The 24,001-nt window shown below is 36.0% G+C and overlaps 4 protein-coding genes, 1 non-coding gene and 1 pseudogene across 5 annotated transcripts; 3 read left to right on the top strand and 3 right to left on the bottom strand.

The window, feature by feature from the left end:
• Positions 1-2,871: 2,871 nt before the first annotated feature.
• Positions 2,872-6,298, top strand: LOC143614863 (protein PLASTID TRANSCRIPTIONALLY ACTIVE 16, chloroplastic-like). Its single transcript, XM_077088178.1, has 5 exons — positions 2,872-3,537; positions 4,144-4,602; positions 4,800-4,868; positions 4,973-5,031; positions 5,596-6,298. Exons 1-5 carry the CDS (start codon positions 3,142-3,144, stop codon positions 6,134-6,136), a joined length of 1,524 nt encoding a protein of 507 aa, XP_076944293.1. The 5' UTR covers positions 2,872-3,141; the 3' UTR covers positions 6,137-6,298.
• A 958-nt stretch (positions 6,299-7,256) lies between these two features.
• LOC143614875 (uncharacterized) lies at positions 7,257-8,975 on the top strand. Its single transcript, XM_077088183.1, has 2 exons — positions 7,257-8,033; positions 8,353-8,975. The coding sequence occupies exons 1-2, from the start codon at positions 7,275-7,277 to the stop codon at positions 8,962-8,964; spliced, it is 1,371 nt and encodes a 456-aa protein (XP_076944298.1). The 5' UTR covers positions 7,257-7,274; the 3' UTR covers positions 8,965-8,975.
• A 734-nt stretch (positions 8,976-9,709) lies between these two features.
• LOC143614867 (methylsterol monooxygenase 2-2-like) lies at positions 9,710-14,310 on the bottom strand. The gene is made up of 7 exons (XM_077088181.1): positions 14,251-14,310; positions 12,767-12,904; positions 12,514-12,659; positions 11,236-11,355; positions 10,804-11,016; positions 10,638-10,718; positions 9,710-10,088 (listed from the first exon to the last, which is right to left on the bottom strand). Exons 1-7 carry the CDS (start codon positions 14,278-14,280, stop codon positions 10,010-10,012), a joined length of 807 nt encoding a protein of 268 aa, XP_076944296.1. The 5' UTR covers positions 14,281-14,310; the 3' UTR covers positions 9,710-10,009.
• Positions 14,311-15,943: 1,633 nt separating this feature from the next.
• TRNAV-CAC (transfer RNA valine (anticodon CAC)) lies at positions 15,944-16,018 on the bottom strand. Its single transcript has one exon. It is a non-coding gene; the product is annotated as a tRNA-Val (tRNA).
• Positions 16,019-16,028: 10 nt separating this feature from the next.
• LOC143614866 (uncharacterized) lies at positions 16,029-21,237 on the top strand. The gene is made up of 15 exons (XM_077088180.1): positions 16,029-16,181; positions 16,262-16,349; positions 16,891-16,937; positions 17,446-17,535; positions 17,632-17,685; positions 17,993-18,070; positions 18,155-18,223; positions 18,302-18,457; positions 18,554-18,701; positions 19,777-19,808; positions 19,929-20,018; positions 20,108-20,212; positions 20,287-20,469; positions 20,613-20,722; positions 21,085-21,237. Exons 1-15 carry the CDS (start codon positions 16,143-16,145, stop codon positions 21,158-21,160), a joined length of 1,365 nt encoding a protein of 454 aa, XP_076944295.1. The 5' UTR covers positions 16,029-16,142; the 3' UTR covers positions 21,161-21,237.
• A 97-nt stretch (positions 21,238-21,334) lies between these two features.
• LOC143614865 (pentatricopeptide repeat-containing protein CRR2, chloroplastic pseudogene) lies at positions 21,335-23,396 on the bottom strand (annotated as a pseudogene).
• Positions 23,397-24,001: the final 605 nt, after the last annotated feature.

Below are 24,001 nucleotides of genomic sequence, written 5' to 3'. Positions count from 1 at the left end.
TGAATGTTCAACAACTATTTAACAATGTTAAAAAATTTATGTCTTTTTATGATATTTTAACCATATGAAAACCTAGCATGCTGTACGGATCAAACATGGACGGGTAAGGATCATCCAAGAGTCAACATCTCCAAAAAAAGAAAAGACAAAAGAAAATAAAAGTCTAGAGATCATACATGTAATATCTTAACATTATAAATGCATTGTATTTAAATTATTCTGATTCTAATAAAATATGAGTTTCCCAATTTAAAGTGTGATCGTAGAGTTTTATTTTAAAAGTTGTGAAATGTTGGATTATAAAGGTAAATAAAAGACAAAAGTAAAGTAACTAGTGAAAATACATAACCCTTGTGGAACGTGTCCAAAATCCAAATATATGGTACTAGGACTTGTTCTGTTAACAGAACAATTTTTTTTCTTCCATATGTTTGTCAAGTGAAGCCAGTTTGCAATAGAAAGAGAAAGTAAGACATAAACTCTAATTGTGAAGATATTAGTCTCATGTAATCAAGCAAAATTCTGAAAAGTTCGAAGGTTAATTCGAACGTGGCTTAGTCCTATCATATGTTACTGATTCGAAGTTAGAGATAGGCTATTCACTATTATACGGCACATTTCCAACTTTAGGAATGTTAAATTAAAGCATTTGTCACACATATCGTATTTTTCTAATCACTCACACAGATACGATCACAAAGAATCACACAGATTGACGTTGTTTTTTCTTTCAACGAATCACATAGATTAACGTAGTTTCTTCTTCTCTCAACAAATAGCACAATTGTCATTTCTGTTAGTGTAACCTTGCGTAAGTGCGGGGACCTAATTGTCATACTTACAAATCTATGGGGTTTTTGAGTTAGTTTTTCTCATATTCTTCTCTAACAAGTAATTATATGGTTATAAAAGAGTTATTTGTAATCAACTAATAACAACTTAACAATCAATACAATAAATGTTTAGACTTGAATATTATTTGTCTTAAAGTTTCTTTTTCTCCATCAATCACATTGATACAACCATCTGCCTTGCTGGGTTTGATTCTCTCTTGCTAATGATGGTACGGTTTTAGATATTATTTTGAGTAAACCCGCAAAATCGTTACTGGGGCTTGGTAACATTTGTCAATTCCATCCAGAAGGTTTATTATTGTAACTAAACCCAGGCTTTACAAATATTTGTCACTATCATCCATTTCACTAACCCCGTCTAAATTTAACATGTGCGATAGTCATGATCTCTGATTCCGCACAAGTCACAAACTGTTTATCAATTGTTGAAATCATTAATTGTCAAACCCATACTCTCAGACCAACCAGCCAAATCCGCTCTGGGTGCTTTTTTTGCAATGACCAAATGGATAACATTAGTTGATTTTGTAACTTGCAATTTGATTAGGTAATGCATACGTCAATATGAGTGTCGGGAGATTAAGATATTTTGTAACAATTTTTTAAGGATGAAAAAGGTGTGACAACATCGTCATGGAAAGTTGGCGACCACACTTTTAGTTTTCTTAGTTTTTTCTTTTGCATACCTATTATGTATAGTATAGCCTAGGCTGCGAGAATAAACCACACGTTACATTGTTTAACATTAAATGTAACAATTTTGCAACCTAAGGTGAGTTTTGGAATCATGCTCGCATTGCATAATTTAGCATTCGTTGCTCTAATTACTCTAGAGATTATGACCAAGACATTGTCTTGAGTCTTGACACAACTTGACCATGGTCATGAGGCGATACACTAGGTATAATAATATAGGAGACGTGTAAAAGGCTTTTAGAGAATACTAAAAATAAAATATTATAATTATTTTATTTTGAGAATTTAATTCTCTTTAAAGCCTTAACTTAAATAGGGACGTAATGAGCCAAGTTTTGAAAATTCCAGTCTCATACCTTTTATGATTAGAACTTACCCATTTGGAAGCGCACCCAAAACTCGGTTTTTAACCCATCTCAAAATCCAACTTGAAATATCTAATGCTTGACTACACTTCCTAATCTCAAGTTTATAACTTCAACACATTATTCATCGTACGTTTTTTTTTAATTATGTAGTATTTTAATATGCTTGATTAATAAGTTTAGACAAACAATTAATTGTGACTAATACTATACTCATTACAAACTCATGAAATGTTTTAAAATAAACTCATTCTAAGTCTTATACCCCAATACAAGCCAGGCCAATCCATGTGCCGGGTGGGCAAACGCACACTTTCCCGGAGGGCATCAAATTAATTGTTTATATATTTTATACATAATCAAAAGTCTACAAAATGACTCTCTAGTGCAATACAAGAGGTTTGGTATATGAAATCAAAGTTTCTGATTTCAATTCCCCAGGTAATGGCGTAATGCAATCCAATTTATAAGATTGTCAAATAACTTATCGCATAATTGAGAATGTTATATCTGCTTCTTTTGTTTTATTTATTGTTATCGCAATAATTTAAAATATATATAAGTTATTAAATTTATATTTTAAAGAAATTTATAAGAATTCTCTTGACGTAACTAAACAAATTCTTTTTTAAAACGTAGCACTCTACGACATGATTGGGTGGTCGCAGGTCGGCTTGAAACCCCCTTAGAGTTTCTTCCGAATGGCATAACTCCTGGTTCCTAGGCCCTTCCCGTGTCCTCGGAGAAACCTTCTCCCTTGATACCACTTGACACCAGTTGTGCCGTCACAAGAGTCCAGGATAAAACTCCGTCTTAACTCACAAAGAAAGTCTAGTTAGTATCTTAATTACCATAACCAAATGAGCTAGCACCTAAGGTACACTGCCCAAAATATTTCATATCTAATTAATTTTCATCCTTAACTTAAAAAAAGTAGTGTTTTTTCCCGGGAGAATCTTCACATCTCGTAACGTCTGGTCACCCAAAATTTAAAAGCAGATAACAATATCCACGTGGCAAAATTCCATTGACTGATTTACACTTCATCATCATCATCCAGATAATATTCAAACATCATCAACACCCACCCAATTTGCACGCACACATTTACACACAGCACCAAACCTTGCATTTCAATGGCAGTTATCACAAATTGAATGGACCTCAAAACTCACAAATAATAATAATAATAATAATAATAATAATAATAATAATAATCTTCAACCATGGCTCCAGCTCTAACTGCCAATTCATTCCTCCTAACCACCTCCCATCCCTCACGCCTCGTTTCTCTCCATAAACCGAGAAGACTGATCGTCTGCGCGAAGAAATCCGCAGGCGATGTCGAACCGGAGAATTCGAGTCCGTTTCGGTTGAACTTTGATTTTAAGAAGGTTTCGGATGTGCAGTCGTTGATACCGGTTGTGAGTGGTGGTTCGGGATCGTCGGGTATATTGTTTGGTAAACGGAAGGATCCGAATACGGTGTTTGTTGCCGGAGCAACTGGACAGGCGGGAATTCGCATTGCGCAGACTTTGCTCCGGGAAGGGTTTAGTGTTAGGGCGGGTGTGCCGGAGCTTGGTGCCGCGCAGGATTTGGCGCGGTTGGCGGTTAGTTACAAGGTTAGGGTTCTATGTTATGTTTTCAATTTAAGTTTTGAATTGTTGTTTCTATGAATATAAGATCGAAACGGAACTTTAGTATGAGCTACTTAATCCGTTAATCGTGTCCAATGGGTCATGAATAGTTATGTTATGACCGCATGATCTATGAATGTTCTTTTAAGTGACTCAATGTTGCTATCCAAAAAAGGTTAGCAACGCAGCTTATTACCCACTTGATGTAAACACTACTCTTTGATGATTAAAACATGTCCTACTAAAAAAACACAATATCCTTTTGTTAACAAAATAAATAAAAAAATTGGAAAGGTTTTGAGTGTTGCGAAACTCGGGAAAAAGTCTTCTAAATGATGAAAATTGGGTTATAGTGGTTTGCCACTAGGTCCGGCTCGTCGAGGCCTTCCCGCTGACGGGTAATGAGCCTTGTAATCCCGCTTGTAGCCCAAGTTATGCCCTTTTTAAGTTTGGGCTTTTACTGTCCTGTTTTCCCCTATCAAGATGGTCCATATAAGAGTCTGCTAACTCTTGGATCAGCACATCATCATAGAATCAAAATATTACTTGTTTTTCAAGTTTTTTTAATTCTTATTGAACTGGAAACCGCAGGTAATCTCTACCGAAGAATCCAAACGCTTAAACGCAGTTGAATCCAGTTTCCAGGACCCCGAAGCTATCGCAAAAGCAATCGGGAACGCCACCAAAGCCGTGGTCACAATCGGCCCATATGAAAACGGGCCAACCGCAGAGATCACTACCTTAGAAGCCCTGCAGGTGATTCAAGGCGCTCAGTTAGCCGGTGTGAGCCACATAACCATAATCTATGACACCACCACCTCACCATCATTCACCTCAACCAACAACGTACTCGATGGGATCCAATTGTTCTTCAACAACATCTTCTCAAAATCACAGCCATTGACGTTGAAAGAGTTCATTGAAGGATTAGTAGCCACCGACTTGAAGTACACTTTGATCAAGACTCAATTGACCGATGATTCGGCTTCTGCAAGTTCTAACAACTTTGTCGTGACTAAGGAAGGGCTCCCCGTGGAAAACGACTACAAAGTAATGTAATGTAACGTAACGTAACGTAACGTAACGTAACGTAATGTAATGTATGCCATTGTTTCTTTAAGTAAAGTAGTTTTAGATGATTAGATATACAGAAACATTTTAGGAAACCATTAAAATGTTTGAAGTTTTTATGAATTTGAGGTTGGTTTTTTTTATATCTGATCGGATTATGATATTGAAAACTGTAGGTAACAAAGTCTCAGATTGCATCCTTGGTGGCAGATGTTTTCTCCAACACAGAAGTAGCAGAAAATAAGGTAATTAACTTATAGCTGTTAGCAAAGCTTAAAATAATTGAGTTCTTTATGCATTATTATTATTATTATTTATGCAACAAATGTTATTGATTTTCCTTTATTAGGTTGTGGAACTTTCTACAAGTCCAGATGCAACTGCAAGGCCTGTGAGTGAACTTTTCAGGTAATTTGTGAAAATTCATTTATTTTAGAAGTGATGATTTCGACCCGTTTGCTAATGATCTTTATCTAAAACGGGCCAAATAAAAAAAATCAATAGAAATGGAACTAACATTGTAACCGAGCTGAGGCGAGCCAGGTTGGGCTTAGACTTGAGCTCTAACTAAAACAAGATGGCTTGGTTCGGCTCGTTTATTTTAACGAGCTGAAAATTCGAGCTCGAGCTTGGATCATAAAAAATGGGGTTTGAACAAGCCAGTCGAGCGAGCCACAAGCCGAGCCAACCCTGGCTTGGGCTCGGCTCGTTTACGGATCGAACCGGCTCAGCTCGTTATACAAACAAGCTTTTTTCAAGCGAGACGCGAGCTTTTTGAACAACCATAAATGGAATGAGTCAAAACAAAAATAATCAATGAAAATGGAATGGGTCAAATGAGTTGAAAGTCAAACTTTTGTTTATAACAAGTCAAACTTTTGGACAGAAGTGTCTTGGGTCAACTCAATTTGGCCCATTCCAATCTGTATAAATTTATATATTTTGACCCGTTAGCCGACCTGTCCATTTTAGCGCGATTCCGGTGGACGGTAGACGAGAAGCTTATTTAGACGCAATTGCAAAGGCAGAAGCTGAAGAAGCCGTTAAAGCAGCCGAAAGCGCAGCAACCGAGAAAGAGGTTGAAAAACCGGACCCAACCGAGGACTTCCAAGAACAGGCCCAAAAGTCCTTCACAGACCTTGTGGCCCGATTTAAAACTGCCACCAGCAAAATCACAGAGAAACCTGAATCCGAGCCTGAGCCCACAACCGAAGACGTGCTGGGCCCAGAAGGTGCACCCGGGTTAGCCTTGTCATGGGGAAAACTAAGCTCCGGGTTTGCATCAGCGGTTAAGAACAACTCGATCGCACTACCAAAGGTCCAGATTGCAACGGTTAGGGGTCAAGCCAAGGCCCGAACCCTGCCACCTAAGCCCGCTGTGGTCAAGAAACCTGCGGCAGCTAAAAAGGCAGCACCACCCGTGCAGCAGCCCAAACCAAAAGAGTCGAAAGCGGAAGTGAGGAAGATTTTCGGGGGCGTGTTTCAGCAAGAAACCATTTATGTTGATGATTGATTAATAAATATTAGTAATGTTTTTATGTTCATATGTGAATTGTAGTTGAATTCATGATGCTTGAATGCTGGTTTGATCGGCTCGAGCATCGACTTATTTTCACGTGTATCTGGATTTCGTATATTTTTTCCGAGTTGCCATATAATTTATTCGGATTTAAAAGTTTGAGTTTGTGTTTATAAAAGTTCATGACCATGTTAACCCGAGCACGACATGGTTTATCATACTGATTACATACGACTGCCTAAAACATTTCATATCTTGTTTCTATCGTGTTTCGGGTCGTGTCAGAAACTTCAATTCCAATCTAAAAAACAACAGACATAACAAACTTAAATCAGGAATAATTTGTGTATGGATTCTGTTTATAATATGGTTGCATAGGGGCCATCTCTGATCTCTTTATATATAACACAAAAGCATAATATTACTTCTGATACTTTCTAAATATGATAATTTGTGTTTTGGTGAATAATAATAATAATAATAATAATAATAATAATAATAATAATAATTTAAGTTGGAAACCTTTTCATGATGTAACTTGGTATGTTAATCATTACATTTGTATTTACACTTAAAAGTTAAAGAAAAGCACCAAAAAAAATAAGGACTTCGTTTGAATGCCACTAAGCATGACTACACGCATTCATCGTCCGTTAAAGCATTGAAAATGGCATAAAGAAATGGTGAGTCCATGATGTATAATTATACTAGATAGTAGTAAATTAATAAAAAAAAATTAATATTAAACCGCGAAAACACAAATACTTGTACATTGCGTGGTTGCGAGATAAAAAAGAGAAATAGTGAAACAATCATGTATTTACGTAACCGTTTTATATCATAGTTAAAATAACATGTATAAATGTTTATGTGATTTTCTGAATTGAATGCCCTTGATGACAATAATAAAAAACTTAACATTTTTCATGTGTTATAGTTGTATCTTATAGTTCAAGTAAGAAACATGGATATTGTTCATGTGACTAGAAAAAAAGATGTTAACAAACATTGCACAACATTCACATTCACAATCAACATTTGAAAGTTGATAAAAAGATTTCCTAGAAGATCAATTTCATTTGTTCAATTACCTACAATAATGTTTATACAAATCCATAAAAAATTAAGAACAATGAGAATAGGCAAATCTATTATCATGATCTTGTTATCTTTCTTAATAATCTTGATGTTAATCTTGATCTTCTCCACCAATCCTTGTTCCCAAACAACTCAAATCCTATTACCCAGTTTTAATCTCAATTACTTCAAGAACACCCACTATTTGAATCAAGAAGATGCGCCTACCAACATTTCCCATATCGTATTCAGCATCACGGGTGCAGTTAAAACTTGGCCCAAGAGGAAACACTACGTCGAATCATGGTGGCGCCCAAATGGAACCACACACGGCTTCCTTTTTCTAGACCAAGCCCCCATCCAACTCCTCCCCTGGCCTCCAACTTCACCACGCTTATACATAGCTAATGAGACCATGAGCCATAAAGGTGTCCCTTACACCATTAGAATCGCGAGGACGATTAAAGAGACTTTTAAGGCAGAGAACGAAGGTGTGAGGTGGTACGTGATGGGGGATGATGACACCATTTTCTTTTTGGAGAATTTGGTGGATGTGTTGAGGAAATATGATCATAATGGTTATTACTATGTTGGTATGAATGCAGAAAGTATAATATCTAATACTCAATTTTCATTTGGGATGGGATTTGGTGGTGCTGGATTTGCTTTTAGTTACCCTCTTGCTAACATTTTGGCCAAGAATTTAGATGTGTGTTTAAAGAGGTACAAAGATCTTCATGGGAGTGATCATATCTTGCAATCCTGTGTGGCTGATTTAGGCGTTTCCGTTACCCATGTAAAGGGTTTTCATCAGGTAAATTACATCACAATTTTTATGTTTTACGAGTAAAAATGAACAAAGCAGAGCCTGAGCTTGCTTAAGCTCAAGTGTAAGAGCTTTATTTCTAAAGCTCAAACCTAACCCGTGAATAGTTTTTTAAACTTGAGTTTGGTTCTGGCTCAAATCGTTATAACTAATTATTTATAACTATAACTATTACACTTATTGATAACATAAAATGTATTATTTAATTATTTTATATAATCATAGTCTTATATTATTATTATTATTATGTAAAATGTATATTTAATATTATTTAAAAAATATATAAATAATAGTCTTGTTTGGGCAGATTGATCTACATGGGGACATATCAGGTCTTTTATCAGCACACCCACAGGCTCCTTTGGTCTCCCTCCACCACCTTGACATGGTTGAGCCACTCTTCCCCGGCATGGACCGCATTCGGTCACTTAACCAACTGATGAAACCCGCAAAAGTCGACCAGTCAAGGCTCCTCCAACAAAGCATCTGTTACAACCACCCTAAAAACTGGAGTGTCTCGTTATCATGGGGATACTCGGTGCAGATTTACGAAAAAACCATGCTGCCGAGTCTCTTACAGGTACCGATACAGACATTTTCAGAATGGCGAGCAGGAGCCCGCCCCCCTTTCATGTTGAACACCAGGGGTCTAAGCAAGAATCCTTGTGACATTCCTCATTATTTTTACTTGACTGTGGATGAATATCCGGGTGGCGAGGGGAAGCAACGGCAGGTGGTGATGACGACCTATGTTCGGAGGTTTCCACGGCGGCAACTACCTTGCGTGCCAGGTGGGAATTACTCGGCGAATTATGTGGAGAAGATTCTCGTGATCTCACCGGCGACACGACTTGAAACAGTAAGCCTGATTAATTGCAGTGTTTTCTTTTCAACCAGTCATTTAACCCTTCACAATTAACACTGCTTGTTCACTGGTTGATCAACTGATAGGAGTAGTTAAACCATATGAATTTAAAATCAAATTTTAAAAAATAGATATTTACACAATACATAAATTTTAAATAGTATAATGTTTAATTTATTATAAGAATATCTTGTTTTTCAAAAAGAAATAAAATAGTTAAGAGATACATTTTATTGGAAGATTAAATATAACTACCCAACCAACATTTTTTTAGATGGAAAATTACTTATTTTATGTGCAAGAGATGATGTTCCTGAGTTATAACCTATATAAAAAACGTAGGTCTAAATGTCTAATCACTGAAGTGGTACAACTGTCATTCGTAAACAACCAACTGATTAAACTAGTTTCGGGTCAACCAACCAACCGAACCTGTTAGGATCGGGTTAGGTTTTATATCATTAATATGTTTAATTGGTACGAATACGAATCACGCTGGCAAACCAGTTGACTTGATCTGTGTTTTGTTTCAGGAGGGAAGTAGGAGGGAATGTTGTGACGTTGTATACGCGGATAAGGAGAACGTTACAACCATCAAGATTAGGCCTTGCATGAAATATGAAATAATGGGGTGACTTATATTTTGGTATGGTTTTAGGTTTTAATATTTTGGATTCTATTTTCACAAAATATAAAAAAAATTATATATATAGATTATATTTTGGTTAAGAAAAACTAATAAACTTCAGTTTTTCAGTATGTCGTGACATTAAACCTTGTTTGTGCTTTGTAATATAAACACTTGGTGACTTTTAATGTTATATTTTGTTTAAAATTCAACCAAAGTTAATGTTCATGTTTATCGTATTTGATAAGTTAGTTCGGGTAGTGTATAACTTTCGAGTTACATGGATCAAATTGTCACCTCTAGTCTTGAAAAGTAGTTTCATAAGGCATATGTAAAAGAAACTAATAACACATCTGAAATTGAAAAAAGTTTGAGTTGATTGTACAACAGTAACCAGCAAATCAATGAAAACGATTACCTTTTTTGTGACACAACTCAATTTCGAGTACAATCATGTTTTAGTTGGTGCTTTCAGTTGTCCTTTAAGTCACGATCCTCTTCATGTTTAAGTGCCTTCAGTTTTCTGTATCCATGGTCTGTGCCGAATAGCCTGACAAAATGATTTAAATGAGATCATACGATAAAACATAACCGAGTTGCAAGGATTCACATCCTCAATTCCTCACTCCTTACTTTTAAATTTGACATCAAATACCCAATCAGTTTAACTTATTACATAAAACACATTTTTAAAAAACTATAAAATAAACAAGTTTAACAGGGCGTGTTCATGGGATTTGACCTGAAACTGACTCAACCCGTTTAGACTAAACCCAAACCCGTGAATATGTGCTAGCTTGACACAGGGGGGCATTATCATGCTTTCCATAAAAAAATAGAAAAATTAAGGAGGCATTCTCGTCACCAGGCATGTTTTTGGCCAGACTTATAAAAAAACGACATTCTAGTAAAATCGACCAGTCTAAAAGTATGCTTAAAGATGAGTAAATAAGTAATTTCTTTTTACACTTTGATAATCCAAAGTCAATCATGTTTATCCAAACTTATAAAACAAATTACTGCAACTCCGAGTCATAATGATAAGATAATCATTACAACAGTTATGATCTAAAGTATAATAAGCTTCTTAGAACCTTACCAATCCATGTAGACAAATGTTGATGCATAGTTCCCCGATTTGGTATAAATCAGTCGGTGATGATAATCATGAAAATCAGAACTGAAAATTTGTTAAAACACATTTACCACATGACATCATCCTGAAAAAAAATGGTAATTCAAATTATGCATATAAAAATACTAACCCTCCATATAAAGGAAGAAAGTTTGATGGGCTCCATGGGAAATGGTAACCACAATGTGCTTCAACTGTTTCCAGAACTCTAACTACCATCCACAACCAGAGAGTTATAAGATGAGGACCCGTGATGGCAGGACCGAAAATAGTAGCAAATCCAAGGAATAATATTTCAGCCGGGTGAGCATATTCAGAAGTCAATCCAAAAGGTGTTGCATACCTGTAAATAACAATACCATATGTATCAGTAAATACACTTAACATAGAATGGGTCAAAGGTTTAGATTAGAATCGAAGATGAATTGTTTTGTAAACATATCTAACACATTAATGATTTAAGAAACTGAAAATGGACAAAAAAAAGTGTTTGCGAGTCAACCCAACCCGGTTTGACCTGAAACCCAACCCACACATCTTGTTTTTGAGGGTTGTAACGTACTCATGATGGACGCTATGAACATGCTTGTAGAGCCATTTGGTATGTAAAATCCTGTGTCCCCAGTAAAATATGAAATCTTCCACAATGAAGTAGAATAATATCTGAGTCGAGATCACTTTCCTGCACAGTAAAAGGTAAATGACTCACTACTATTACAGTATGCAAAATAAAAAGATACAATTCCAAAAACTTGGATGTAACTGACTTGTCAACACCAAGAGGTACAAACGATGATCTATACAGTACCGTTGGAAATTTCAACTTATTTACTTATAAATGGGTTATTGGTCAATCGGGTTATATTTTATCTCTACTTGAGTACTAGGTCAAACAGATAGAAAACCAGGCCTGTAAACGAAGTAAACATTCAGTGAACCGGCCAAATGGAAGTTCGTTTATGTTTGTTTCTTTAATAAATGAACAAACATGAGCAAAACTTTTTGTTCATTTAGTTAAATGAACGAACATGAACACATGTCTCATTAGTCGTTCGTTCATTTATGTTCGTCAACGTTCGTTTACGATATTTTGTTTTTGTTTATGTTTGTTGGTTTATGATTACAATTTAGTTTATCATTTTTTTAGGCCCAACAGATTGATATTCACGTTTACTTTTATTGATGTTTGCTAGTTACGTTTGTTTATATTTGAACTATTACGAACGACCACAAATGAACATGAATACGTTCATTTTCTTAACGAGCTAACACGAACAAGAAAACCCCATTTGTTTAACTGTTAACGTTCGATAGCTTTTCCGGTTAAAGTTGAACGAACAAACACGAACATTCCAATTCGTGTTCATTCAGTTCGTTTACAGGCCTAAAAACACTATTTAGAGCATGTCAAACTGGTTGAAAGTCACCCAATGTGTAATATTATCGCATAAAGTCGCCCATGTCATTAATATTCTAAAAATTATATTACTAAATGAATATTATAACTTTAATCATATTTGACACTAGTTGTTTTAACAAAATCAAAATTATTTAACATAAAGTGTTTTGGATCAACTCGATCCGTTTTGACCAGTAGCCCAGCTCATTTGTTTGACCAACTCAAGAAAGTGTACAACAGAAAAAGTGCCTTCTGGAGGCACGCTAAGATTTCAAAGTCCATTTCACATTCCAAATAATAAAAAAAATTGCCAAAAATGGTTTCAGTTCAACTGGACTTGTTTAGACCCGTATAAAAATTACCCATTTTGACCCTGGCTCCACGTTTTTGACACCTCTAATCTACAACTAAAGTGCTAGCATATAAAGAACCTGAAAATACCAGGATGGCAGTGGAAGGCAACTTCTCATTCCCATGAAGCTGAAGACCGGATAAGAAGCAAGCATGACAGGTAAGTTGACACAAAAATGATATAAAAGTAGGCGAGTAATACATTTCTCTTGAGCTTCAGTTGTGTTATTCTTGGCCTGCAAACAAAATGTCAGTTGTTGATTAAACAAGCATAATATATTCTGCATAAAAAATGCAGTAATGTGAAGTTAGTTTAAGGGTACACGAGACCCAATAGATAAACCTGAATTTTGTACTTTTTGAGCCATCCTGCCCTTTCTATGTATATGAAAGGCAGCCCTGATAAGAAGAAAACAGCTTCATGAAGAAAAAAGCTACCAACGCATGCCAGCTGAAAGTCACTAAAATGAGTGATTAAGTACTGCAAAAACATAAAATAATTACAAGTCAAAATCGATCTTGTTAGATGTTAAAAACTTACAATAATATGAAATTAAAACTTCATCAAAGGGACCAAATCGAATGCAGGGGGTTTGGTCCCTTTGATGAAGTTTTATGAAATTAATTATCAAATATTATGCATATCCTATTTGATATTACCATCAACCTCTTCATTTCACTTTTTATAAATAACATAGGGGAAATGATAGGTACAGAAACATATAACTAATTCACATTCTCACTTTTCATAGTCATATTTTCACTCAGAATGATTACTTAAAACCCTATTTCTTAATCCTACTAACCTACACTTAGTTAACTATGATTGCATCCATTTATGTTCCACATTTTGCTACAGTATGATCTTCCTCAACCAATCTCAGTTTGCACGCATAACTAGGGCTGTTAACGAACCAAACCAAACCGAACCGAAGAAGGCCTGTTCATGTGTTCGTCCATTTGACTTTTATCGAACAAGCGAACGGTTCATGAACACCTAACCGAACAAAATTTATCATTCGTTAACGGTTCACAAACACAAATGAACACAATGTTTTATTTGATTTGGCAAACTGAGAATGGCCAGTGTCCACAGTTTGGTCCAGCTACCAAGTTTGTGTCGGTCTTTATTTTAACATTCATATTCATATGTTAATTTACATAGATTAACTAGACAATGCTCATATATATATTTGTTTCACAGTCAATAATTCTACTTAATTCTATATGAAAGATTAAAAAAGTCAATAAAACCCTTCAATAAACAAACATCAACAAACACATTGTCGAACGCTCAGGAACACAATTGAACAAACACGGCTTCCGTTGGTGTTCATTCATTTAGTTAATCGAACGAAATTCCTAGTTCATTTTCATTAACATAAACAAACTTCTTGCAATCTCGCATAACAAATGCTAGAACGTTATGCCACGAATAGTTCACACTTCATCGAACACATAACAACACATCAAAACCTAAATACAGAATCTGAAGCACGTTACGTCATAACTCATCAGAACGTCAAATTCACAACGCATTTGCTGTGGAAACTCTTCATGTAAGAAAATCAGTGCCTAATCCTAGCAGCTAAACAATAAAATCACAAATTATTACTCGTTACTCGTAAACCTAAATCTCATTGCCGTTGAATCAATAGATTCAAATCTAATAACAACCGAATGCGGTATGAAGTAATGAAACACGTAGCACATTCGTCAATGAAATCAAATTAGGGCAAAATAACGAGTGCGAGTGTGAATTACAGAGCAAAATAATAATAATAACTGAAAGCAGGTAAGAAGATGAGGAGAGAATGAATATGCTACCGTCCAAGCAGTGTCAATGACGGAAGCCATGGCCGATGAGATTTAGAGGTGGCAAGAGAAACGACGACGGATTACATCAACAGACTGTCAAAAGGAATCTAAATGTGTGAGTCATGGCTTCACATATATATGCACACTACACTGATGTCATGAGGTGATGACTGATGTAAGCGTTTTGTCCTTGTCGATACTACATTGCAATAAAAAAAAAAAAAAAAAAAAAGGTATTCCTAACCACACCCCACACCGCCTTGTATGCCAGGGTTAGTGCTAACGTGATGTATAAGGATATTTTTCTAAAAAGACGTTTTTTGTCCTTTTGTGTTAATTTTATATTACTTTTAGTTATTGTTTTTTTATTTTGTTGTTTTAATAAAAATAGATTTTTTTTATTTTCTTTATCAACAATTATAAAAATTATAACGAATCCTCGCTGTCGTGCCGTTTGGCGGGCGTGGGGTTGGGTTTTATCCGGTAAATCCTTCAACAGGTGGACCGCTAGGGGCTCCGTCCGTCTGGACTAGTGGCCAGCTCAGGCTACCTTTAGCCAATGGAAGCCGCGTACGAAGTACCCGGCGTTACTTAGTTGGCCGTTCAAAAAAAAAACAATGTTATTATTTGTACAAACTCGTTGTAATAGTGGTGGTTTTTGCGTTTTTTATTGTACAACGTCGTCGTTGTCCTCGCGACCAAGCCTAATGCTCGATGTGCTTGCTTCATGGTCAGAACGTGGTGGTGGTTTTGTGTTTTCATCGTCATATAATCCTACGATTTAAGCATCGCCCGTTACCACGCTAGTGACGCTACCATTTAGATAGATTTCTACATTTTGTTATTATTTGTACAAATTTGTTGTAATGGTTGTGTGTGTGTGTGTGTATATATATATCATTTATTTACGTTGCTTCGTTATAATTGTTGTAATTCTTGATAAAGAAAATCAATAAAAAATATTTTTAATAAGACAACAAAATAAAAAACAATAATCAAAATAAATAAAATTAAATTAAAACTAAAGTATACATTAAACATAAAAAGACAAAAAAACACGTTTTTTAAAAAACACCTATATGCCATGGTTAGAGCTATACGCGGCGGTTAGACAAAAGACAAAAAAACACGTCTTTTTAAAAAACATATATATGCCGCAGTTTGAACTATACGCGACGGTTTGTGCGGTTTTCTAACCACACCAAGCCCCCAAAAAAAGGTATGTACCAAAGTGAATCCACTCATTAAGATGTTTCTACTTAACAAGTGGCGAGTAATGGTGAAAATATTTTTCAAACGGGTAACAAGTCGTGACGTTAATACTTTTTGTATAGAAAAACAACTAATTATTTTTTAGGTTAAAAATATGACAATGTTTCCTTCATGACATCATAAAACAGACAAAGAATCGAGTCAACAATCACATTCCGTCTAATACCCGGGATGGTATCCCTTCCACTTTTGCCCTCTATGCAATAATCCATAAATTTTAAAAACGTAATTATTACAACCATTACGTGCTCCCTCTTTCAACCGGTCTTTGAGACAACATACCGTAAACCTGGCCCTGCCTAAAACCAATTAGTTATTTGGGCTAGTTTAATACCAGACTGGAAAAGAAAAACAATAGTAAGTGGCCATGTAAAACATAAGTTAAATGAAAGTTTGAAACAAATATGAAAATAAAAAACCAAAAAACAATTGTCTGAGCCCGGGTTCGAACCGGGGACCTCTAGTGTGTGAGACTAGCGTGATAACCGACTACACCACCCAGAACGATTCCAAACAACGTATAGTTATATACGCGCTTCAAAACCACATTTAGCTTCTTTTTTCCTTCGTAGCTGCGGACGGCCAACCAGAAAAACCTTGAACCAAAACTCTCTCTTTCTCCCTCTGCAATGGCGTCGTCGCATCACGAAACTCTAGGCCGACGAACGGTATTCACACAAAAGTTTTCTCAATCACTTTTATTATTATTAATTACATGAATTAAATAAATCGTCTAATAAATTTGCAGTTGGAAGAGATTCGTCAAAAGCGAGCGGCTCAGAAATTAAGCAAAACCTCCCCTGGACCTGATCTCACATTGCCTCCTAATCCTACCGGTTATTATTATTATTACTACTTTAATTGCAAATTAATTTTATTCTATTCGGTTGATCAATTTGCTTATCGTATGTTATGTTAGTTGGATCTAATATTCCATCTTAACCCTACCGGTTGCGTTTATGTCAATTGCTAGTTTACGTGTTGTGTATTGAATCGTTTGATCAGTTTGCATATCGTATGCTATGCTAATTGGATCTGACATTGCCTCCTAACTCTAGCTGTAACGTTTTTGTTAATTGTTAGTTTACGTGTAGTTTGATCATTTTGCAAACCATATGTTATGTTAATTGGATCTAATATTCCGTCTGAACCCTAGGAGTTGCATTTATGTTAATTGTTAGTTTACGTGTTGTGTATCGTGTCGTTTGATCAATTTGCAAACTGTATGTTATGTTAATTGGATCGAACATTGCCGCCTAACTCTAACGGTAGGATTTCTGTTTATTGTTAGTTCACGTGTTGTGTATTGTATCATTTGATCAATTTGTAAACTGTATGTTATGTTGATTGGATCTATGTTTTGTTATCTGGAATTAGAGGTGTTTGGGATCAAAAAGTCGTCTAGCGGAAGCGGAATCTCAGAGGTTTGTTCTTGATTGACTCATATAATGTGATTTAGTTTTATTGAGCTAGTTTTGAGCTCGGCTAGTGAGTTGTTTTTATGGCTTGGGGTCAGCTTGTTTATTATTTTTTATATAATGTGAGAAAAACCTTATACAAGCGTAAGCTCGGTTTGAGCTCGTGCGGTACCTTAAACGAACCAAAGGCTGGCTCTAGATTGGCTGTGCGGTGCAAAATTAGTACATATAGAAGTCCACAATAGGTAAATCTTAAAATTCACAAGGCTCGAGCTTGGGCTCAATAACTGAATGAGCTTTATTTGAGGCTCGGCTCGTTTCGAGCTTTTTATTGATCTGAGCTTGAGTAGCTCACGAGCGGTATGGCTTGTTTGCACCCCTATACTGCTAATAGGCAAAACTGTTCTAGATTCGTTTATGTTCTTATCATCGTGAATTCGATTCAAGGGTGATGCAGAATTGCAGATGCTTAAAAAGTTTGATTTGTATGTCTTGTTTGGTTGATTTGTTGCAGAGTGATATTAGTGGATTGGTGTCACAGCTACAGGAGTTACAGAAGAGGAATGTAGAACTCGATGAAGAGAACAGAAAGTTGAGCTCAGAGGTTCATAGCTTTTTGCTATATTGTTGTTGTTTGATTCATCTCTTTATTTTGTGAATGATGATGTTAACATACCTTATGATCTTGTTTGTAATTCAGCTTCATTCTAACAAAGTGGAGAATGACATGCTTCAGAAACGCGTGAATGACCTGGTATGTATTACCTGGTCTCTTGTTGAATCATGCAGTTAGCTATCTTGTTCATGTACATCAGAAATTAGCGCAAAACTTCACACTGATATTTTGAAACATATGCTATAGACTTTTCTAACCCTAGTGCTGTAATACATATATAGAAGGAAACCTTGATTTTAAGGAACTACTGATTTAAAATTAAGATCTTTTTTCATCTATATGCAATCTTTAATCTACACCTCGTGTTTTGTAATAATTTGGATGAAGAGCTCCACATCTTAGTAAAGTTGCATGCATGTTGCTATTTTCATGCTGTTAATTGCAGGAAAAAAACACTGTACCCTCATTAAGAAGAGCTCTTAAAGATGTTGCTATGGAAAAAGATGCAGCAGTTGTTGCAAGGGTACAATGGTTTTTGATATTCTGTTAATTGCAAAAAAGTTTTACAACTTTACATACTAAACTTAATAAATATGATTTTGTTCAGGAGGATTTCTCAGCACAGGTTCGAGCACTTAAAAAGCGTCTAAAGGAAGCAGAAGAAGAGCAATATCGAGTAAATAATCAACTATAGTGTCATATTCATATATTCGAAATCCATATGTAACTTTGTCTATATTTGTCTTATAAAAAGGCTGAAGAAGATGCAGCTGCACTAAGAGCAGAATTAAATTCACTACAACACCAAGCAATTAGTGGTGATCTTGGTGCCATTGCTTTAAGGGGAGGCCCGCCAGATCACATGCAAGCTATTGAGAAGGAGCTTGCTGATTTGAAGTCCCAACTGGAGGTTGTAATGAGTTTTTAACTAATATATACCCTGTAAAAATTGAATAGAAGAATCAAAGGAAATTATTTCTGATAAATATTATTCATCATTAAATAGCAAGAGTCGATGCTGAGGCGGCAAGAGGGAATGTTGAGGCGGCAAGAACAACAACAGTTAGCCGAGGAGCAAATGAGGATATCTGCCATCATTTCTGAGAAAAAAGAACTAGAAGAAAAGCTAGCAGTCATGTCCAGAGAGGCCTCAGGTAACCTATAAAATCTTGTATATGAATTATAGTTTTATAATATCATATCAGAATGATCCAAAATTGTCAATACACAAAGTTCACATATGGTAGTGTAAGTATTAAAATGCGCAAGTTAAACACTGTAAATATGTTTATAATAATATCAAGTTAATCATTTAAAATGGCTTGATTGCTTCATACAGTTCATCCAAAACTTAAATTTGAATGCCTAGAACTATGATAGGAGTACATGAAAGACATTTGAATCACTATCCTTAACCAAAGAAAACAGTGGTTGTGTTTTACCAAGACAGTGCATGCTTTTAGAAATGTCAGCTTTAAGTTACTTTTGAGTAATATTTCAGAACATCTTATTAAAAGACATCTTACAGAAAACTTGTACAAAGTCCCATAAAAGACATCTTACAGAAAACTTATACAAAGTCCCATTGAGTCCAAATCAACTTAATCGATTTTACAAATTTTTAATATAATATTTTGTAAGTCAGGTTTGGTCTTTTGAGTAAACATAAGCCAGTTGAAGAAGACGGGCATTTTTACCTAGAAGAGCTTGATTGATTTTGCATACAGTTATCTCATGGGAAAGGATACAAGACACCCCAAGAACTTAGAGAGCTATAGAAACTGGTTTCACTGATCAAGCAACTTATAGAGAACCCTATATTAAAATAAAATCATTAGAAGCAAAACAATGAAGATAATAGCTTACCTTGTTAGATTTCCTCATTTGCCTCAGAAACCTCTGTAATTATGAGATTATAATCTCATGAATTTATAGACAATTTGAGAAGACATTAGGCATGAATAGAAGTCTCATATCGTCTGTCACTCTGTCTAAATCCATTTATCAAAAACTTTAAGCAATAACAAAATCCTTATAAGTTAACCTCACTAGTTTTATCATTTATATATATATATATTTTTTACTTTTTATAGCTTAAGAATATTTTCACATCTTCAATACATTTTTTATTTGCAGTACTAGTTTTATCTGTCTGGAATCCCATATTCTAATAAAATTCAAGTTTACTGTTAACTTTTTCTACTTCTGAATATTTCCTATTCAATGCAGGAAGTTCTGAAAGAGGTGCCCAGTTCACAGTGGTAAGCGGGGAAAAAAAAGATCTCCTAGTAGTTTTAAAACCAAGGGTTATAGTTTTCATTACCAGTCAGACTGTATTATAAGTTTTATAACTGTTTTGAACTGTAAACTGATTATCATAGGAAGACAAGGAGAGACTTGAGAAGCAGTTGCATGATATGGCAGTAGCTGTTGAAAGATTAGAGAGCAGCAGACAAAAGCTACTGTCGGAGGTTCACTTTTTAACTTATTATGTAAAACTATCAACATCATCGCTTGAAACATAATTTCTTTCTTTTTTCTTTTTTTTCCTGGTGTGCAGATTGATTCCCAATCTTCTGAAATAGAAAGACTCTTTGAAGAGAATTCTAACCTATCAACAGCTTATCAAGAGGCAACTGGCATGGTCACACTCTGGGAAAATCAGGTAAAATGCTTAATTTTAATGTTCTAAACCAAACATAAACTACATTACTTAACATAACTTATGGATCTATGCAGGTAAAAGATTGTCTGAAGCAAAATGAGGAGCTTCGTGTCATGTTAGATAAATTAAGAACAGAACAAGCTAGTATATCATTATCCACCATCAATGATCACGAGGGTCAAAAACGTAATTTGGAATCAAATAACGGAGCGAGTGAGATTTCTCAGGCTTACACCACTGAAATTATATCACTAAAGGTTAGTCATATAATCTTCTCAAAATTATCTGATATTTGTCTTTTTTATACGCATATGTCTATATTTTGCATAAAACCTCTAAATCATTTTATACCAAAAAAAAAAGTTAGATTGTTATTGGAATAATATGGTCATGGATGCAGGGTCAGCTAGCTAAAGAACAAAGCAAGGCTGAGACACTGTCTGCAGAGGTTTTACAGCTCACGGTTCAGCTCCAACAGTCGGTTCAAGCCTACAATAGTCTTGCTCGCCTGTACGGTTATTTCTTCATGCTTGTTATTTCGCTGAGGTGGTGATTCTGACCCGTTTTGGATAAACGGGTCAATCTGGGTTATGCCTTGTCTCTTAACGGGTCACCGATATTCATTAAGCTATCTAAATCGTTTAATTTTAATATTTTGATCATCACTGTAACAACATTCGTTTAAAACATAAATTAATTTAAAATCCAAGAGGAGAATACCAAAAGGGCTTGTTGGTCGGTCTTATCTAAACCATACCAAAAGTCACCCGTTTTAAACCCGTTACACTAGCCACCCATTTGTCATTTATATTATTTCCTTTACCATTACAATCGTTTCTAACTGTAGTTCATGAATTTGTCAATAATTGCAGCTACAAACCCGTGTTAAGGAACATTGAGAACAATTTACTCAAAATGAAGCAAGACGGATCTTTGACAGTGCAGTAAAAACCAGGAAAGCTTTTGCTTGTACACATGCTAGCTAACCATACTGAAAGGATAATATAATCTGTATTGTTTTATTTATACTGGTTAAACCAAATTTACAATATTTACTAGTTTGCCATCTTTAGTTGTAACATTTGGAAGACCAACATTCATCATTTATCTTGAAACTTGATCAACAAGAAACCATACATGTATAGAGATTGGGTGTTAAATATGCTTACAAACATTACCAATAATCCCCACACGAGCAAACCCCATCTTTAAAACGATGTATGCGGTTCACATCGCGTACCAAAATCTCTCTATCTGCAAACTTAGACACAAACTTTGTAACCGAATGACAATCTTCACATAACCGTAAATTTTTTGTTATCCTAATAGTTTCTCCTTTAGAACTATTAATCAACCCGAATGCAACCGCTAGTTTCTCACTATGACCCAATAAAATCCGTTCTTTTTCCATCTCATCAACATCATACAACACGACTTTAGTCTTAGGTTGATACCCGTATTCCTTCATCTCCATTGATAATTTGAGTAAAAACGCGTGAAGTTGTTCAACGTGTGGATTGAACTCATCAACTGATTCAAACGAGTATATATTTTTCTTCACTTCAATCCAACTACATCCAGCCTTCTTTTGAAGCCCGCGGGATTGTAAAAGCTTCTTCACCTTTAACACTTCATCCCACAAACGGGCTTCTGCGTATATCTCGGCTAAAAGTACATAATTCCCTGCGTTTGTGGGCTCAAGCTCAAAAAGCCGCTTGCTTGCCCTCTCGGCCAGTTCAACATCGCAGTGAATCCTACACGATCCAAGAAGTGAACCCCACACTTTAGGCCCAGGTTCCATTCTCATATCTTGTATAATCTTGGCTGCCTCGTTTAACCTATTGGCCCGACCCAAAAGATCCACCATACATGCATAATGCTCCACAGTTAATCGCATGTTATGATCTCGTGTTATGGATTCAAACAAGTTTTTCCCTTCTTCCACAAGGCCCGAATGGCTACACGCACCAAGAACACTCACAAACGTTATAGGACTCGGATCAACCTTGTTTGATATCATTTCATTGTAAACTTCAATTGCCTTTTCACCAAACCCATGCATTCCATAGCTTGAAATCATAGCATTCCATGAAACAACATCGCGTCTAACCATTTGGTCAAAAACCCGTTTTCCAACTTCAAGTTCACCACATCTCGCATACATAGTAATCAAAGACGCAAGAACCGGCAAAACCGAATCAAGACCTCTTCGTAAGATATAACCATGCAACAACTTCCCTTGTTCCAAAGCTGCAAGCGCACCACACGCTTGAAGAACACTAACCATCGTCACTGCATTCGGTTCCAAATCACGAACCTCAACCATCATTTCACCAAACACTCGAAGCGCATCAAACGGCCTCCCGTTCTTAGCATAACACGCAATCATCGCACTCCACGAAACCACATTCTTCAAACCGATTCCATCAAAAACACGACCCGCTTCCAACACACACCCGAATCTAGCATACATATCAACCAAAGTAGTCATAATATGCACATTCTCATCAAACCCATGTCGCAAAACATGCGCATGAACCTCCTTTCCTCTCGGTAACAACAAAACCAAAGCATCCGACGCTACACACGCCTTCAGAACATAAGTATACGTAAACCTATCCGGTTTAATCCCGGACTCGTTCATACATTCCAAAACCCTAAACACATCTAACCCGTTATCAGAACCTATTAAAGCTTGAAAAAACGCATTATACACATAAACAGTTCTGTCGGGCATTTCATCAAACACCTTGCGTGCATATTCAATTTCACCCAAATTCGAATACATATTAATAAGTTTAGTCGCGAGAAACGGGTCTTGGTGAAACCCATCATCGATGAGGTGGCGGTTGACGGTGACGGCGTCAGAGAGTGAGTTTTTAACGGCGCATGATAATATTAAGAGTTCATAAGTGCGTTGAGTTGGGTTGGGTTCTTGAGTGAGTATTTGGATGGCTTGTTTGAGGTGGCCTTTGGTACACAGAGATTGGATTAAGTGGTTGGTGTTGGTGGTGGTGGTGGTGGGGTGGAGCGTGAGGGAGGTGTGGTGGCGCGTGTGGGAGTGAGGTGGGTGGTGGTGGTGGTGGTTGTGTGATTGTTGGATGGTTTGAGGTGAATGGTTAAGGTTAAATAACCACATGAGATGGCAGTTAATTATCCGGTGATGGGTGGCCGGAGCTCCGGTGAATATGACGTTGATAAGCAAGCAGACAAACGAGAAGATAAAAGAAGGAACAACCGTGGCGCTCGACTATCACTTCCTTATTATGGTATTTAAATAAGGCTCGGTTAGTTTCGAGATCTTTTTTTAAAGCTTGAGATTGGTTCGTCAGTTGTATTTTTAGATGGAGCCGGGCTTGTTTATTATTATTTATTAATTATTAATGAGTCTAAGCTCGGCTAGAGCTCCAGTGATAACTTAAATGAGTCAAAGTTTGGCTCGAGCTCGGTTGTGCAGTATGAAATTAGTATAAGAAGTCCAAAATAGGTAAAACTTGAAAATAAAAATACAAGAGGCTCGTTAAAGCTCGGCGAGACTAAACGAGCTTTCCATACAAGCCTGGAGCTTAATAACTAAACGAGCTTTATTTGAGGCTTGGGATTGGTTCAAGCTTGAAAAAACTCAACCTGTTTCAAGCTTTTTATCGAAATGAGCTCAAGTAGCTCGTGAGTTACTCAACTTGTTTGTATTTTTAATAGACATGTGCACCGTATAAAGGACTCAAAGTAAAAAATTGTTTGTTTTTCATATTTGTATTTTAAAGTTATAGATTTTCATAAAAACACACA

This window comes from Bidens hawaiensis, unplaced genomic scaffold (genome assembly GCF_021521415.1).
Source record: "Bidens hawaiensis isolate Kalapana, Puna unplaced genomic scaffold, B.hawaiensis_p1.1 tig00041216_1, whole genome shotgun sequence".
Taxonomy (NCBI): domain Eukaryota; kingdom Viridiplantae; phylum Streptophyta; class Magnoliopsida; order Asterales; family Asteraceae; genus Bidens; species Bidens hawaiensis.
Note: the sequence above shows the minus strand (reverse complement) of the source record. Positions and strands in the feature narration are given on the sequence as shown.